Source organism: Diceros bicornis, chromosome 15 (genome assembly GCF_020826845.1).
Source record: "Diceros bicornis minor isolate mBicDic1 chromosome 15, mDicBic1.mat.cur, whole genome shotgun sequence".
Classification (NCBI taxonomy): Eukaryota; Metazoa; Chordata; class Mammalia; order Perissodactyla; family Rhinocerotidae; genus Diceros; species Diceros bicornis.
Window position 1 is genome coordinate 27,733,484 of NC_080754.1, and position 18,651 is coordinate 27,752,134.

Below are 18,651 nucleotides of genomic sequence, written 5' to 3' on the forward strand. Positions count from 1 at the left end.
TTTTTTAAAATCCAAATCTCTTTAAAAGATATCAATTGAGTTTTTAAGAAATGAAGCACTGATAGATGCTATCACGTGGATTAACTTCAAAACTAAACTAAGTGAAAAAAGCTGTTTACAAAAGACCACATGTTGTATGATCCCATTTATATGAAATGGCCAGAATAGGCAAGTAAGTAGAGGCAGAAAGAAGATCAGTGGTTGCCTAGAGCTTCGGGACTGGGAGAGGGAGCAATGGGGAGTGATTGCTAATGGGTACAAGGTTTCTTTTAGGGTTGATGAAAATGTTTTAAAGTTAGATTGTGGTGATGGTTGCAACTCTATAAATTTACTAAAACCCATTGAATTGTACAATTTAAACAGGTGTACTTTATGGTATACAAAGAATAATGGCTAAAAAACCAACAAAAGAGATAAAAGGGAATTATTTAAAAAATGCTTAGTTCAGTTAAGTGCGTGCACTCCGCTGTGGGCGGCCTGGGTTCGGATCCCGGGCGCGCACTGATGCACTGCTTGTCAGGCCATGCTGTGGTAGTGTCCCACATAAAGTGGAGGAAGACCAGCATGGATGTTAGCTCAGGGCCAGTCTTCCTGAGCAAAAAGAAAAGCGGAGGATTGGCATGGATATTAACTCAGGGCTGATCTTCCTCACAAAAAGAAAAAAATATATAAAAAATGCTTAGTTAATCCAAAAGAAGAAAAAGAGGAAAATGGAAACAAGGAATAGATAGAGATCATTAGAAAACAAATAATAGGATGGTGAGTTTAAACCCAACTATATCAATAATCACATTAAATCTAACTGATCTAGGCACTCCAATTAAAAGGCAGAGATTATCAGATTGCTAAAGCAGACCTAACTATATGCTACCTACAAGAGATCCACTTAAAAAATATAAAGGATAGGTTAAAATTTAAGGATTAGGTTAAAATAAAAGGATAAAAAAAAGTATGCTAGCAGTGAAAAGAAACTTGCATTGTTATGTTCATATCAGACGAGGTAGATTTTAGAGCAAAAAATACTGCTGTAAATATTTAAGGGATAAGGATGAGGAATAGGTTATTTCATAATGATAATGGGGTTAATTCATCAAGATAATAGAACTAAACATGTATGTGCTTAACTATAGGTATTCAAAATACATGAAGCATAAATGGATAGAATTTCAAGGAGAAATAGACAAATTCAGTTATAGTTGGAGATTCCAGTACACTTCTCTCAATAATTGGTAGAACAAATGGACATAAAATTGCTAAAACTACAGCCAACTTGACCAATTGACATTTATAGAACATTCCACACAGTAGAATACACATTCTTTTTAAGTAAACATGGAACATCTACTGAGGTTAATCGTATTCTAAGATCATTTTTAAAAGTTTCCGTAAATTTAGAAGGATTCAAATCACACAAAGTATATTCTGTGACTGCAATGTAACTGAGTTAGAAATCAGTAACAGAAAGATCTCTAGGAATATTTGGAAAGTAAATAAAATACTTCCAAATAAATGAAGAAATCAAAAGGATATTTAGAAAGTAGAGTATATTAAACTGAATGAAAGTGAAAATTCAAAACATTGACTGTAATGATGCTGCTAAAGCAATACTTAGAGGAAAATTTATAATATTAAACACCTGTATTAGAAAAGAATGATTTCAAATCACCTACTTCAGCTCAGCCATCTTAATAAACTAGAAGAGAAGAGCAGGTGAGATTCAAAGTAAGTAGAAGAAAAGAAATAATAAAAGTCGAAGTGAAGATCAATGAAATAGAAGAAAAAAATACAGAAAAGTCAGTGAAACCAAAAACTGATTCATTGAGAATATCAATAAAATGGATAAACCTCTAGCCAGACTGATGGGGGAAATAAAAGAAAGAAGACACAAATGACCAATATTGAGAATGAGAAAGGTGGCGTCCTTACAGATTTTATAGATATTAAAAAGATAAGGTAATATTATGAACAAATATACACAAATAAATTTAACATGTTAGATAAAGTGGAAAAATTTCTTGAAAAGACACATTTTCAAAGCTCACTTGAGAAGAAATAGGTAACCTGAAAACCCTATATCTCTTAGGAAAGTTTAGTTTGGAGTTACTAGCCTTCCCACAAAGAAAGTATCAGACCCTGATAGCACCACTGGTGAATTCCACCAAAGATTTAAGAAAGAAATATTACCAATTCTACACAAACTTCCAGAAAATTGAATAGGAAGGAATACTTCTCAACTCATTTTATGAGACCAGTGTTACCCTGATACCCCAACCAAAGACATTACAAGAAAAGAAAGCTACATACCTGTATCACTCATAAACATAGATGCAAAATCTTAGGAAGATTTTAGCATTAGAATCCAACAGTGTATAAAAAGAGTAATGCATCATGACCAAATGGATTTCATTTCAGGAGTGCAATGTTGCTGTAACATTTGGAAATCAGTGTAATCCACTATATTAACAAAATGAAAATGCAAACCATATGTTCACCTCAATATATGTGTAAAAAGCATTTGACAAAATCCAATATCCATTTCTGATAAAATCATTCCGCGTACTTGGAATAGAAGGAAATACCCTTAATATGATATAGGGCATCTTTGAAAAACCTACTGCTGGCATCAAACTTAATGGTGAAAAAATGACTGATTTCTCCCTAAGATCAGGAAGAATGCAAAGATTTCCCTTCTCACCACTTTTATTGAACAATGTACTAGATGTTCTAGTCAGTGCAATAAGGCATGAAAGAGAAGTAAAAAGAATCCAGAGTGAGAAGGAAGAAGTAAACCTGTCTTTATTCACCAACAACATGATCAGATTTTTATGGGAAATTCTGTGATAACTACAAAAATGCTACTGGAACTAAAAAGTAGGTATAGTAAGTTTTCAGGATATAAGATCAATATTCAAGAATCGACTGTGTTTCTATATGCCATCAATGAACAATTGAAAATAGAAATTTAAAAAGCTGTACCATTTGCAGTAGCAATAGAAATTTTGAAATACTGAGGCAGAAATCTGGGAAAAGCAGTGAGAGATCTGTACATCGATAACTATAAAACATTGCTGAGAGAAATTAAAGAACTAAATAAACAAAGAAATTCACTGTTTTCATGGATTAAAAGACTCAATATTGTTAAGAAATCAGTTCTTCCTAAATTGATCTATGGATTCAATGCAGTCCCAATCAAAATCCCAGCAGGCTTGAAATCATCAAGCTTGAAATTATCAAGCTCATTCTAAAATTCACCTGGAAATGCAAAGGACCTAGACTAGCCAAACAGCTTTGGAAAAAAAAAGTTACAAGGCTTATACTATGTAGCTTTCAATGCTTATTTTAAAACCACAATAATCAAGGCAGTCTAGTATTGGCGTAAAAATAAGAGATCATCGCAACACAGTTGAGTGTCCAGAAATAGACCTGCACATACATATATGGACAGTTGATTTTCAACAGTGGTTCAAAATGGCATTGGCCTTCTAAATAGCAACACTGAAAATTAGAAGAAATTCTGAGGGGGGGAAAACATTTTCAACCTACGTATATATATATATAGTCAAGAATTATCAAGGGGTAAACCAAGAAGAGGAAAACACAGGATCCAAAAAAGAGTTTCTAGCACAGGGTAAAAGTGAAGGAATGTCGTAGGACAATAGCTGCGCCAGTAGCTTAGGCATAAACAGGTGCACATGAGAGCAGGACGATCTGAGAGCAAGGAGGCTAGGGGAAAAAAAAAGGAACTGATGTGTTTGAATTTACAGAGAATATTATGGGTAGGTATGTGGCAGAAATGTTGCAAAAATAGTTGGTGGAACCACAGAAAAACTGGGAAACTTTACAATGTAGCAATTATTAACTTCAATAAAAAGGAGGGTTAGAGTTGCACAAGAAAGGTGAGATGGTCTTTGTAAACTGCTCTCGTGTACAGTGCCTATTAGTTACATGGTCATAGTAACAGACGTCGTTCTTTCTGGACGAACATGGCCAAATGGAAATAGGATTGGATAGGGTTTGTTTTCCAAATTCCTCGGTATCTGAGATGTAGGCCTTTATTTATGAGAGAACCAGTGTTGTAAGGGGCTGTCTGTTCTGCCCTGTGCCCTTTTATTCAGGCCTGGTGCTGGGTCAGTCCATGTGCCTTTTTAATCAGGACACTGGTTGTCCCCACTCCTGCTTGATGATAGGATAGGTTACTGTACTTCACTTATCAGTTTCCTATCAGCCAGTGTTTTTAGGGGAAATCTCTTTTCTAGAAATAACTTGGTTCCTAATCTGTTTTAGGAAAAATGTGAACAAATGATTATGAGTATTTTTATTAATCCTATTTAAATAGTCTCATTCTTTTTTTAATGCCCTCTAGGAAGTAAGAAGAAAGAGAAGGAACGGCCAGAAATTTCTCCTCCATCTGATTTTGAGCACACCATCCATGTTGGCTTTGATGCTGTTACTGGAGAATTCACTGTAAGTTTACCTAGTTGGGGCTCATTTATATATCAGCACTCAAACCTTTCCTTTCAGTATTAAGTTTGAAGTTAACTTCTCTATCCACATGTTGACTGGGAATTCTTAGCGCTTTTCTCTTCTTATGAAAGTGTTTGTGGTTGGGGGTATCTTTTTCCTAGCGAGCAGAGCCTATTAATTATAATTATGCAAAATAGATTTAGAAAAATAGACCTTTACAAAACTAGACCTTTTAGAATTTAGTCAACCCTACAATTGTGTAGATTGATTTGTTTTATGTGTTTTGTCATTTACCCGTGGAAATTGACTTTAGTAGAGCAAGTCAAAACAACTAATTTCTGAATATCTTTTTCTTAGGGCATGCCAGAACAGTGGGCTCGATTATTACAGACCTCTAATATCACCAAACTAGAGCAAAAGAAGAATCCTCAGGCCGTGCTGGATGTCTTGAAGTTCTATGACTCCAACACAGTCAAGCAGAAGTACCTGAGCTTCACTCCTCCTGGTAAGACATCAGACAACGTGAAAAGGCTGGTTCAAGTGGAATTGCAGAGTTGTACTTCTAGATAAAAAGATTGCTTCTGGGAAAATAAAGAGCTAAGCTATGGTTCTTGTCTCTCCTTTTTCCCTGCATAGATCTGCCTTTTGTAAACTGATTGGGGCAGCTCTTGTGCGTAATTTGGAGTCTGGGGATTATATGAACCTCTTAGTTTTGCCAAAAGTGCGTGTTTTGGCCTTTGATTTATTTGTATTTTCTCTTCACTGCTTTTGAATGACTTGCAGCGATAGAAAGGAAAGAAAGATGCTGATTTATAGGCACGTTCATACTAGAAATATGTTTCTTCTTAGTGGGACAGGAGGAGGGTTGTTTTACTATATAAATGCACAAACTCTGAAGTAAAAAATGTTGAAGTCCACTCAAAAATTGAAACTTATCAAATATATAAACATAAAATAAGCATTAGAACTAAATGGATTTATACTTCAGAATTGGAATATCCTCAGGAAAGAATTGGAGAATAGTGGATTTAAAAAAATAGTTTATTCAAGTAAGGATCAGATAAAGTCTACATGTTACAGTTGATTGCTATATCTTTTGAATCTCCTTTGATATTTAGGCTTCCTCTCCTTTACACTTCTCATACTCTCTTTTCCTTGCAATTTATTTGTTAAAGAAACAAGATCATTTGTCCTGTTTCCCTCAGTGTAGATTTTACTAATTACATCTCCAGGGTGTCATTTAGTATGTTTCTCTGTTCCCTGAAGTCATACATGTAGTTTTTACAAACAATATGGTTGAGCTAAAATCATACATGTAGTTTTAATTCATTGTACTTAATTTGATTGCATCTTCGCAGAAATAAGGGCTGTTCTCAAGGAAGAAATAGAGACCACTTGGCAAGTGATGAACTTTTTACTTAGCCTAGTAGATGCTTAGCAAAAGGTCAGACTGTCCCTAGAACTTTTGTGTCAACTAGTATGTGTCAATGAGTAAATCTTTTTTTTTTTAAATCAATGTTCGACCAGAAAATGGTATATTCTTATCATTTTATATGTGTGTGTGTGTGTGTGTGTATATATGTATATGTATATATATATGAAGGCTCCGGGCATTTTAAAAAGTAAAACAAAATAAAACTTGCTCTTCTAAACTCCAGAATGAATATTTTGACTTTGAGTCTTCATGAACTGTGTTTTGCCCTCAGTGATTTGTTTTCATATTGATCAAAATTTATGTCAAGAATTTTCCGGGGCCGACCTCGTGGCGTAGTGGTTAAGTGCGTACGCTTCGCTTTGGTGGCCCGAGGGTTTGCAGGTTCGGATCCCGGGCGCACACCGACGCACGGCTTGTCAAGCTACGCTGTGGTGCCATCCCATGTAAAGTAGAGGAAGATGGGCATGGATGTTAGCCCAGGGCCGGGCTTCCTTGGCAAAAAGAGGAGGATTGGCATGGATGTTAGCTCAGGGCTGATCTTCCTCACAAAAAAAAAAAAAGAATTTTCCTTTGCACAGTTGCCATTATTTGAATGGTTGCTTTAAGTTCCTCAATACCAATTTTCTGGAGAAATTATTGTTATGAATAAACTTCTGTTTTGTTTTAATAAAGATTGACAGGTATAGTTTCAAATAAATTTTCAATAACTTTATTAAGGTATAATTTACATGTTATAAAATTCACTCATTTGAGGTATACAGTTCAATGATTTTTAGTATATTTACCGAGTTTCATTAAGATTTGAGATTTGTTAGCTCAATCTTGTATAAATTCCTGTCTGAATACTGATCTTGTCATTTTTCCCAAGGCTTAATTCATCTTAAAATGAAATCAATATAAGAACATTTTACTTGTTCTGCTTTATATTTTCTTCCTTTTATTATATACAAGTTGTTTTATTTTTTGAATTGTTAACTTAGCATTATTTTTTGTTTCATATTTAGAGAAAGATGGCTTCCCTTCTGGAACACCAGCAGTAAGTTGTTATTTCTTGTAGCTCTTGTTCTAATTTGTTACCCAAAACAAATCTGTTTTTATTTTGCTTTCTAAAATAAATTACAGCCATCATAAATAAACTACTTAATATATGTTTTTTAGCTAGCATTTGATTAATTGAGGAAGCTGTATTAAGCAAGTAGAATTTCCTTGATACGATACTTAAAGTAACCAAAGCTGCTTATGACCTTTAGAGCAGTTTAGCTACTTTTGGTAGTGTTTCCCTATACAAGCATGAATACAAAGAACTTGCTAGCATTTTCCTCTGGCACCATTTTACTGAATATAGACTATGGAAACATACTGAACAACAGAAGCCTGTCAGAGTCTTCAGAGTTGTCTGGAACTTTATCTAAGTTATTGTGTAAGCACAGTGCAGACAGTCACTGTTTTATTTTCATGTCTTCAGTTGGGAGGAAACAATCTCCTGGAGTTATGTGAAGACTAAATGTGATAACATGTAAAGTACCCACCTAGCACACATGTGGCGTATCATAAGCTCTGTCTAAAGGTTAATGCCTTCCCCTTTTGTTTCATTACCGACCGTTCTTTTCTGGTGAATCTGGCTGTTTTAAATGACTGAAAATCACTCTGACTTATACAAATAGGATCTTTGTTCTTCGTCTTAACAAATAAAGTGATTTTTTACTTTTAAGGCTTGTGTAAAGGGTGTAAAATTCTTTATATAAAGGGTATAAATTCCCCCTTAAAAATACTTGATATTTACCGTATACATTTATTTTATAAGCTTACTTTTCTATAACTTATAAAATTGCCTTTATTTTTTAAATGATTAGATTAGACCCAGTGAGGTTTTAGCGTCTTGAAATGAGATATTAAAGAAATACATTTTTTCAAGTATGTTAAAAAAGAGAGAGTCGTATTTTAATGTAGTGTTACATTTGACTTGTCTTCTTTACTTTGCTCCTGTAATAAATGCAGCTGAATACCAAGGGCTCAGAAACGTCAGCAGTAGTAACAGAGGAGGAGGATGATGACGAAGAGGCTGCTCCTCCTGTCATTGCCCCGCGACCAGATCATACAAAATCAGTGAGTGTCTGATCAGTGAACTGGGCTGTGTGTGTCTGTGCACGTGTGTTTTTAAAAACAGCAGTCTGTGTTTGACTTCCAATGATTAATTCTTAAAAGCCCTCAGGCTTAAAATACTTGAGTATGGGGAAGTTTGACTAGGAGATCTTTACCTAAAACCACTCATCCAAAAAACCTAGTTTTTTAAAAATTAAAATCGAATGGCTTCTGTAAAAGTTAAAATACTTATTGTTTTTTCTTTCTGTATTACACCTTCTCTTCCAGAAAATTCATCTGTTTCTCTGGCTTTCTCTGTTTATCTTGATGCAGATAACTCCTATGTCGAAAACTTAGATCTTACTTTTTACCCAAATTATGTATTTTATCTCCCACCTTAAATTTTTCTCAAAGCCTTGGTGTCATTCAGGAGGCTGCTGAGAGTGAAACTGCTAACCTGATACAGAAGAGTTTTAACAATGACCTTAGACAGAGATAGACAGAGTCCTGTCCCTCTCCGTGTGCTAATACAGGTGAAGTGTGTGGGGAGTGATGGAGACGGGGCACAACTAGAAGGCTCTGAGGATGGCCATTGGATCCTGTTCTAATGACAGAGGCCTCTATTTTCTTTATTTCCTAGAACTGGCTATTTGAAATAAAATGATAGAAATTATATTTGTGTAAAAATTTTTGTGGGAATTAATAGTTATTTCAGCATCAAGGTTTCTGTTACTTTGCTCTTTATTTCTCTTTTGTTGTAAAAACATGATTTTTAAAAATCAAAGAACTGAATAGTGTGCTAGTAAGAATACCTAAAATTATTTTTTCTCAAATCTCAGTAATTAACTGTCTCTCTGTAGATTTATACACGGTCTGTAATTGACCCTATTCCTGCACCAGCTGGTGAATCTAATGTTGATGGTGGTGCCAAGTCTTCTGACAAACAGAAAAAGAAGACCAAAATGACAGATGAAGAAATTATGGAGAAATTACGTATGTTACCTACATTTTACATTATTCTTAAATTGTTAACAGCTCTTAAATTGAAACATTTGGCCCAGGTGGATTTTAATTTATACCTTATATTTTGGCTTAAGACATTAAAAAAATGAATTATTTTCTTCTAGGAGCAATAATAGCTTCAATTAAAATCTAGTGAAGCCAAAATAATACTCTTCTTTGGTGGTTTATTATGTGTTGACGAGTATGCAGTGTCTTTGCAATAGTCAGTACCTTTGAAAGCAATACTTTTTCCTGAAGGGCCAAATCTAAAGGTCATAGTTGGAAACTTTATCAAAGGAAGTTTGTATATATTTAAGTATACCTGTAGCTTCTCAGTATGAGAATACAAAATGTCCCTAAATACTAAAAAAAATGGCCTTCCTGTATAGATATATGTATAGGCATAAAATCTACTTTTTTTCTGTTTTCCCCTTTCATCCATCAACTGTCACTGGCCTGGATCAGGCATTGGAAATAATGTACACAGTGCCAGGGAGAAGGTAGCAATAACGTCTGATTACAAGTCTACGGCGACTATAGTTATAAAGAACACTGACCCAGAGGGATCAAGGAAAAATTAGTTATAGTGGCTGTAGACTTGAGGTTGGGTTCCTGTTTAAAATTGGATTATTTATGTGGATTTCCTTGATATGCCTCTGTCTACTTTTACCTTGAGCAAGTAAAAACTTAGTGTGGTTTACCAGTAATAAGATTATAAGTTATGTTTTTATGTTCAGCATCCTAATTTTAAAACCTGTTTCTTAGCTGTGACTTCGTGAACTTTCCTAAAGCACATGTATGAGTAGTTAATATTAAAGTAGAGTAATCTTTATAGTAATAAATGGTTTCCTAAATATATTGAAAGATAGAAGATACATGGGAAGAGTCAGAAAAGCCATTTAGGATTATTCATTTGGATATCATTTAGATATTATTTCTAATGGTAAGTAGTTTCATAACTTATCAGTAGTTTAATACATTTCAGTGGAATATGAAAAGTAGGATGGCCAACTCGTCCTTTCCCCCAAAATTTCTCAGTTTTAAGACTGAACATCCCACATCCTGAGAACCCTCTTAGTCTCAGGCAAAATTCTACAGTTGGTCTTTTTAAAATGTGATCATTTTTGAGAAAGTGATATGATTTAGTTGGGAGGTCTAACTTAGTGGAAATAATGTGTCTTCTTGCTTCTGATACTTTTTTTATTACTTAAGTCTTGTTAGTGTTTTGTTTTTGAAACTTAGTGTTATGTTTGAAAACCACTGTTCTAAAGTCAGTGTTTATTAAAAGGAATAATGATATCAGAATTAATTTACAGCTTCAAAATGCTTGACTGAGCTTCCAACTTTTTGTTGTTTTTGTTTAAAATAGGAACTATTGTGAGCATAGGTGACCCTAAGAAAAAATATACAAGATACGAAAAAATTGGGCAGGGGTAAGTATTTGTGACTGTCTTACTACAGTATTCAGTACTTCTTAGGTATACAGCATGATATCTCTTTTGCCTGCTGACATGGAGCACTTACAGTGTTCTTTAAGTGGTATCCTTGAATTTGTGTAAATAAGTAATGCATTTATTTCTAGATGCTATTAAAAAAACTGTACTATTTAGCAATGATTATACATTGTTTCTTCTTAAATGTTATTTCCCATTGGTGGTAAGAGATTAGATGGCTGGAAAAATTGCCCATCAAATATATTTAAAAGACAGTAAGAACTCTTTTACTACAAGATTATAGGCAATAAAAACATGCATTTTAATCACATCATTGAGTATTGATCTTTGAGTCTACTGATCTTCTGATTTTGTCCAATAATTTGTATTTTTAAACTACACTAAGTAAACTCTTTTTTTCTGTTGCTTGGGAGCAAATGAAAGTCTTGAATTTTTAATGCTGTTAACCTCTGGGAAGTGTTTTGTGAATTTAGAAAGAGAGCTTAAGTATTTTTTGAACACTTCCTTACGAATTTCCTTTTAAAAACTAAATTCAGTTGCAGCACTGGTTTTATTTTTTTTATTTTTTGTGAGGAGATCAGCCCTGTGCTAACATCTGCCAATCCTCCTCTTTTTTTGCTGAGGAAGACTGGCCCTGGGCTAACATCCGTGCCCATCTTCTTCCACTTTATATGGGACGCTGCCACAGCATGGCTTGCCAAGCAGTGCATCAGTGCGCGCTGGGGATCTGAACCAGCAAACCCTGGGCCGCCGCAGTGGAGTGAGCACACCTAACCGCTTGCGCCACTGGGCCAGCCCCTGCAGCACTGGTTTTAATAACAAAAAATTAGAAATCATCTTAATAATCTTGAGCATGATAATGGATAAATTGTAATATGTTGAATAATATATATTATAATAATAATTATGAATGAATAAGAATAACACCTATCCGTTTGGATGACCTTCCCAAATCCAATGTTGAATTAAAAAGGCAAATTGCAGAAAAATATATAAAATGAAACAGTTTTGCTGAAGTTTAAAAATTATGCTCAATATATTCTATAGTGGTACATGCCTCTGTCCTTTGTAGTTAAAGTATAGAGAAATGCATGGAAATAATGCACATCAAATACAGAATAAACACCAAATGCAGATTACTTTGGAAGGAGGGAGGATGCCTTTGGAAAGGGCACACAAGAAATTTATTTGCAGTTCTTTATTCTCGAGCAGGGAAGTAGAGCCATGAGTATATGTTAATTTTTTCTTTATCTTTTTACTACATTTTTGTAGATATGAAATTTATGACAAATTTCTAACACAAATTTTGGCCACAAGGATTGCCTCTTTTTCTTATTTTTCTCCCCTTTTGTTTTTGCTTTTATTCCTGTTAAAGATGTTAGGTCTTAAATGTTCTTTAATCCTTTTTCAATTGTTCTAAGTATAAAGTGTTTGGATGTTATAAATGATAGTCATTTATAAACCTTAAATCTTGTTGTGTCTTTTTCCCCCAGGGCTTCTGGTACAGTTTTCACTGCTACTGATGTGGCATTGGGGCAGGAGGTAGCTACTTTTTCATACTTCTGGGTGTTACCATTAGCTTTTAGTGTAGGAGGAAACTAAATAAACCTGTGAATAATCAATAGGAATCTCTTTTTCAGTTGAATATGTTGAAAGAATTACTTTATGTAATTTTATAGCACTTATTAATGAGAAAAAAGGAATTCTGTGTTGTTTCATAAATAAGCAGATATTTAAAAAATCATCTTCCCAGCTTGAAATGAAAAGAGGATTAATTCCTGGCGCTAGGCTGACCTTGGGTTGGTTAATCAGCTTCAAGAGAAATCTAAAAATAATTAGGCTCTATGTATTACAAAGCATTGTGCGTAGGCCATGTGGAACTACAAGTACTACCTATGAGTAAGTTATAATCTCATTGTTTAATGTAATATATATATACAATAAATTAAATTATTAACTGGTATTTGTAATTTTCTAAGAGAATTAGGAAACTTCTTTTGATTTTTTTTTTTTTAATTCTGTTTCCATCATAGGTTGCTATCAAACAGATTAATTTACAGAAACAGCCAAAGAAGGAATTGATCATTAATGAGATTCTGGTAATGAAAGAACTAAAGAATCCCAACATAGTTAACTTCTTGGACAGGTAAGTCTCATGGTTCTGAAGGCTAGCCACTTTAGTTAGGCTAGAGTATAATGTCAGTGCTGAAAAGTAAGCTTGAAGGAGGAGAGGTAAAGATAGCACATTACAGTTTAGCATGTCCTGTTTCTACATAGATATCACTTGGCAAGTGAGAGACAGCAGTTAAATAAAGGACATTTCTCCTGGTGCTTATATTAATTACAAATGATCAGAAGAAATATTAAGGAAAGGTTGGCTGTGATTCATGTCTTGATGACAGAGGTTACTGGCCACAAGGGTTTTAAACTTCTAAATTAATTTTTATTTCAAATGCTGTTTTTCACAGACGGATAGTATGTCTATCAAAACTTCATTTAGGGCCGGCCCCATCGCTTAGCGGTTGAGTGCACACACTCCACTACTGGCGGCCCAGGTTCGGATCCCGGGCGCGCGCCAGTGCACTGCTTCTCTGGCCATGCTGAGGCCGCGTCCAAAATACAGCAACTAGAAGGATGTGCAACTATGACATACAACTATCTACTGGGGCTTTGGGGAAAAAAAAAGGAGGAGGATTGGCAATAGATGTTAGCTCAGAGCCGGTCTTCCTCAGCAAAAAGAGGAGGATTAGCATGGATGTTAGCTCAGGGCTGATCTTCCTCACACACACACAAAAAAACTTCATTTAATTTAGGAATTGATATTAAATAGCAGAACAAAAAGCAGAATAGAAAATTATGTACCTTACAAGTATGTGGGTTTTTTTTTAAGCAATTACATATATGTAAATAAAAGAAGAATAGTAGAAAAATAAATGAAAATTGTAATCGTGATTGTTTTGGAGATAGACGATTATAGGTGATTTTGTTATTTCCATATTTAAATTTGTTTAGAATGGGGAAAAGACACATTTTTAGACTTTAGCCCCTAGTTATGGGAACCATGTTCATAGAAATAAACTTTCCAGGTACATTTCTCTGCTTTTTAAAATAGCGTTTCAAGTCAGTTTAGCATGGTGGTTAAGATAAGCCGTAAGCTGTGGAATCAGTTACACTTGGCTTCGGATTCTGGTTCTGCCACTAATTGGCTGTGTGACCTTGGGTGAGTTACTTAACCTCTCTAAGGCTCCATCTCTTGATCTGTAAAGCAGGACGAATAATTCCTGCCTTACGGGGTTGTTTTAATTGGAATAATCCATGTACCCACTCAAGTTACAATTGTGGGCAAACTTGAGAGGGATTCAGGAGAATCGTAGTGATCCTCAGTTATTTTTCTGATAGCAGCTTTCTTCCTAGCTCTCAAAGCTACCAGCTTTCTCATTTTGTTCTTAGGGTGCCTAACATTTGAGTTCTTCAACATGGAGTGCCACATGTTTAGAAAAGGTAAAAATGTGAGTGTATTTTGTATGTTCTTTTAGTTACCTGATGGGAGATGAATTGTTTGTGGTAATGGAGTACCTTGCTGGGGGATCACTTACTGATGTTGTAACAGAAACCTGCATGGATGAGGCACAGATTGCTGCTGTATGCAGAGAGGTGAGTTTGCTCCCTTTTCAATAAGTTATGGTGATACATGTTAGTAGGAGGTAAAAAAAGGGGAAGATTTTTGCACATCATTTTTATTGTGAGAGATACTCTCTCTGTACACATTATCTGCAATTTATCTCCATACCATTTCATCCTCCGTAAGAATTTCAACCCTTCCTTCATGTGTAAGATAATTCTGGAATGAAGCATGGACCTTTGAAGAGCCCAGCTCACAGGCAGATTTCAGTGAGAGGATCATTATAATTTATCTTCCAAACAGGATACTATTGAAAGTGAAAGCGGGGTACCATTAAAAATACACCACTCAGGCCGGCCTGGTGGCGTTGTGGTTAAGTTCAGGCTCTCTGCTTCGGCAGCTTGGGGTTCGCAGGTTCGGATCCCGGGCGCGCGCTGATGCACCGCTTATCAAGCCATGCTGTGGCGGTGTCCCATGTAGAGTAGAGGAAGATGGGCACAGATGTTAGCCCAGGGCCAATCTTCCTCAGCAAAAAAGAGGAGGATTGGCAATAGATGTTCGCTCACGGCTAATCTTCCTCAAAAAAAAAAAAAATACCCCACTCAACAGTGGAAATAAGGACTGTCTCAGGCAAAGCTGGGCACATGTTCACCTTCAGTATTAATAAGTCTGCTTCTGGCTTTATTAATCTCATTGAAGGTGAAGAAACTGGTTGTTTCTTGACATTCATTGATGAGTTTCTAACATATTGTTTGCTTAAGCCAGTAGAGTTCTGCCAGATCACCTTAGTCTAAGCCAAAAACGAGCCTTCCTTCTTCTATTTGATCTTTTTCTACAGGTGAGACTTAGGTTATGATTTGCTTATTGTCACTGAAACTGTGATATTACTTTCTTTGAATATCCTAGGAGTCATTGTCACAAAGGACAAAATTGTAAAAGTTCTTAAGACTATTGTGTTTTCTGTGATTTGGCTTTCAGCATTTTTACAGTGATACATAAGTGATTTATAAACTTTGCTTATGTAAGGACAGTACATATGGTGTTTTCCTTTTCAGCTTTAGTTATGGTGTTAAAAAAAAAGTCTTCTTTGAAAATTTTATTTATTTATTATTTTTTAAAGATTTTATTTATTTATTTTTCCCCCCAAAGCCCCAGTAGATAGTTGTGTGTCATAGCTGCACATCCTTCTAGTTGCTGTATGTGGGACGCGGCCTCAGCATGGCCGGAGAAGCAGCGCGTCGGTGCGAGCCCGGGATCCGAACCCGGGTCGCCAGCAGTGGAGCGCCCTCACTTAACCACTAAGCCACGGGGCCAGCCCTGAAAATTTTAATTCTGAGTTAATTATGCTCCACCTAAGAGATAGCCCTTGATTGTTTGAGGAGGGAAGGGAATAAGAACTCTTTAATAGTTATGAATATGATAGTTTAATAATATGATATCCCTTAACAAAGAATGTTTGATGGCTTAAAAGCTGATAAAAACTTAACAAGAATTTATCTATTTATACTTAATTTGTTTTTCTAATTTTTTTTCATAATTGATATAAAAAATATTTTAGGAGTTCCTCTAATTGTGACAACTTTGTTTCTATTTATTTGTACAAGTATTTTTCTGGGATTTGTTCTTTTCAGGAATCTGCTTAAATGGTTGGTAAATGTAGTGCCGTAATACATAGTTTATCTGTTTTTTCCTTGAATGAGTAGTAGAATATTTTTAATGAGATTTTTAGTTGTTATTAATGATGTACAGACTTTATTTGTTCTGCTCTGATTGGGGTAAGAAATAAAAACAACTTTTTCCGTGTTTACAATTTATGGTCAGTTTATATTAAAAAATGGGCAAGCAGATTTTAAAAAGCTAATCTCATATTTAAGGAAAGGGGAAGAGTTTTTCCTCACTTTTAACTCAGTGCTTTCTGAAATGTGGCATAAGAGGCAAGTTATTCTTTAATAACTGGTGTCTAGGTTGTGGATATAGCTTTATGTAAAATCCGCCATAGAAGAAGTGAGAAAAACACCGTATATCACATTTGATGAACAGCTGAATGGAACCAAACACCCAGGATCTTACCCACTTTTCAGTGGCTTACATTGATTAGACTTCTGAGTCTCAGATTCAAGTGAGAATGAGCACAAGTTTACCCTTTACTGTTGAAATGATTTCTAACGAGCCTTGTGCATCTTTACTGAGTGCTGCATATGTTTAGGCATTTACGCCTGAAAAGGCCTAGAAATTATATAGACTCACCCATCATTTTATAAATGAGAACCTTGAAGACTGAGTGATATTCTTAGGATTTTAAATAATCCATGGCAGAAATAGGACTAGATAAGACATCATTTAATAATTGTCTCTGGGAAAGACCAGAGAGTGGGAGGAGGGGGATCTAATTAATTAAGGTGTCTTATTTTCATAACTTTGCACATGAGAAGATGTTTTCTCTTTATAAATGTAAGTATTAGAATGTCTTCGACTGGATACTAGAAGCAGTGCTCAGGCCATAAGTACTGTATGTGAACCTCCCTTAGACTTTTCAAGGACTGATTCATTGATAGTTGTTTTTCTTCTGTTCAGTGTTTACAGGCATTGGAGTTTTTGCATGCCAATCAAGTGATCCACAGAGACATCAAAAGTGACAATGTGCTTTTGGGGATGGAAGGATCGGTTAAACTTAGTGAGTAACAAATGAACAAATAACATTTATTTGTTATTTATTATAATTTTCTGCCTTGTATTTAAATAAGAAAATCTCTTCTGCTGTTAATAGTTTTATGACTTACTATATGGAGGAGGAGGGAGAATAGTGGTAAAGAGTATGGACTCTCAGCTGGACAGGTTGGGTTTAAATAGCAGATGTGCTACTACTGGCTGAATAATTTTGGGAAAGTTACTTAATCTCTTTGTGTCTGTTTTCTCATTTGTGTGATAAGGAAAATAATAGTACTTATCTCAGAGAATTCTTCTGAGGATTAAAAATGTAAAGTGCTGGGAAACAGTGCCTGGGACTGTCAGAATATTGGTGCTGTCTTCCAAAGATAAACTTGAATTTGTCTCTGTCATCTGTTAGGACAGATTCTTTTCATTATGCTGTTAGCTTTCTTTGGATTTGGTAGAGCATGGCCTAATTGGTGGAGGGCTATGTGATCCTGATCTTAGAGATGACAAGGAAAAAACCCCATGTAAACCTTTTTCTCTAGTTATCTTCTGTATCAGACATGGTAGAGTCGTGGGGGGAAAATCCTAAGCTTCCTTTTCCTCTGCTGGCTGTAATTTGTTAGTTCCAACTATGCCTTCTGGAGGATTCAAGAAGAACTTCTACTGAGGTTTCTCCAGCTGTGCAAAAGTCAAGGCATTTCTCGGATCAAGAAACCAAAAAATTTTTTCTGTTCTGCTAGAGAGTTTGGCTCCTTTTTCAACATCTCTTTTTTAAGATACATCCTCCAAAGGTTATTCAACCATAAGAAATGGGGTCTAGGTTCTGTCAGATGGTCAACATATGAGATTACTAATCTTAATCTTAGTGGGCAAGTTAGAATTGGGCATTCTCATGCATTTTGGGGATACACATGTAAATAGAATTAGACTTTTGGGGATAATATTTTATCCTGGTTCTGCCACTTATTAGATGAATGATCTTGGGTAAGTTACGTAAAATTATGTATGTCTCCGTTTCCTGATTTGTAAAATGGGAATAGTAATAATAAATGTACCTATCTCATAGAGTTATCATGAGGATTAGGTATGTTAATTCTTATAAGGTACTTGGAACAGTACCTGGTTTGTTATAAGCACTCATTTTAGCTATAAATATTATGATTTGACCTAATAATTGCTCTTTTAGGATTCTCTCTTATAGAATTACTGAACATACAACAATAAGTACAAAGATAGTCTCTGCAACATTGTGAAGAAAAACCAAAAATAGCTTAAATTTAATGTCCAGCAGTATGGGAATGGTTAAATAAATTATGATATTTTTATATTCTGTAATATTGTGTAGTTATAATAATGAGGTAGATCAATGTACTAATATGGAAAGATCTCTAAAAATAAATTGTTTTAAAAAACAGTTTACAAAATATCCTACTTAGGTAAAATAAAGCAAGTGATTCATAGATATTATTTGTATATATATATGTATGTAAATGTATAATGAAAAGTCTAAAGCTTATAAACCTAAATGTTAACAGTAGTTACATATGAGTAGAATGAGTCTTAGCAGTAGAAGGGAGGAAAAACTCTAGATTCTCATCCTGACTTTCCCACTAAATTAACACTGTGTACTAAACTAGGCCTTCTCAGTTATACAACGAGGTGGTTGGAGTAGAACGATGCTGGTGACAACCTTGTAGGTTCAGTTGCAGTTAAATGTGTTCTTTTTCTAGGCTCTCTGCTACGTCGGATGCTTAGTAATTCTAGCTCCTGTTTATTTTCTTCAAAAGTAGTTACCACTTCATGACCTTTGCCTAATTCACAGTGTTTCATTTTGATGTCCACCTTTGGTGACTTTTTCTTTTAAACCTTTTTCACCTTTTTAAAATTTTTAGGATAAGATTAATTATTTAGAATAAAAGACTTCCTGATAATTTACC

The 18,651-nt window shown here is 34.9% G+C and overlaps 1 protein-coding gene across 3 annotated transcripts in view; it reads left to right on the forward strand.

Moving 5' to 3' along the window:
* PAK2 (p21 (RAC1) activated kinase 2) overlaps window positions 1-18,651 on the forward strand; it is an 88,983-nt gene that overhangs the window by 57,292 nt on the left and 13,040 nt on the right. For all 3 annotated transcript variants that reach the window (XM_058556034.1, XM_058556031.1, XM_058556032.1), the window contains exons 3-12: window positions 4,364-4,464; window positions 4,822-4,969; window positions 6,904-6,935; window positions 7,898-8,005; window positions 8,842-8,974; window positions 10,353-10,416; window positions 11,931-11,979; window positions 12,471-12,583; window positions 13,974-14,091; window positions 16,634-16,733. In XM_058556034.1, the coding sequence (XP_058412017.1) occupies window positions 4,364-4,464; window positions 4,822-4,969; window positions 6,904-6,935; window positions 7,898-8,005; window positions 8,842-8,974; window positions 10,353-10,416; window positions 11,931-11,979; window positions 12,471-12,583; window positions 13,974-14,091; window positions 16,634-16,733 (966 nt within the window). The remainder of the gene's footprint in view (window positions 1-4,363; window positions 4,465-4,821; window positions 4,970-6,903; window positions 6,936-7,897; window positions 8,006-8,841; window positions 8,975-10,352; window positions 10,417-11,930; window positions 11,980-12,470; window positions 12,584-13,973; window positions 14,092-16,633; window positions 16,734-18,651) is intronic.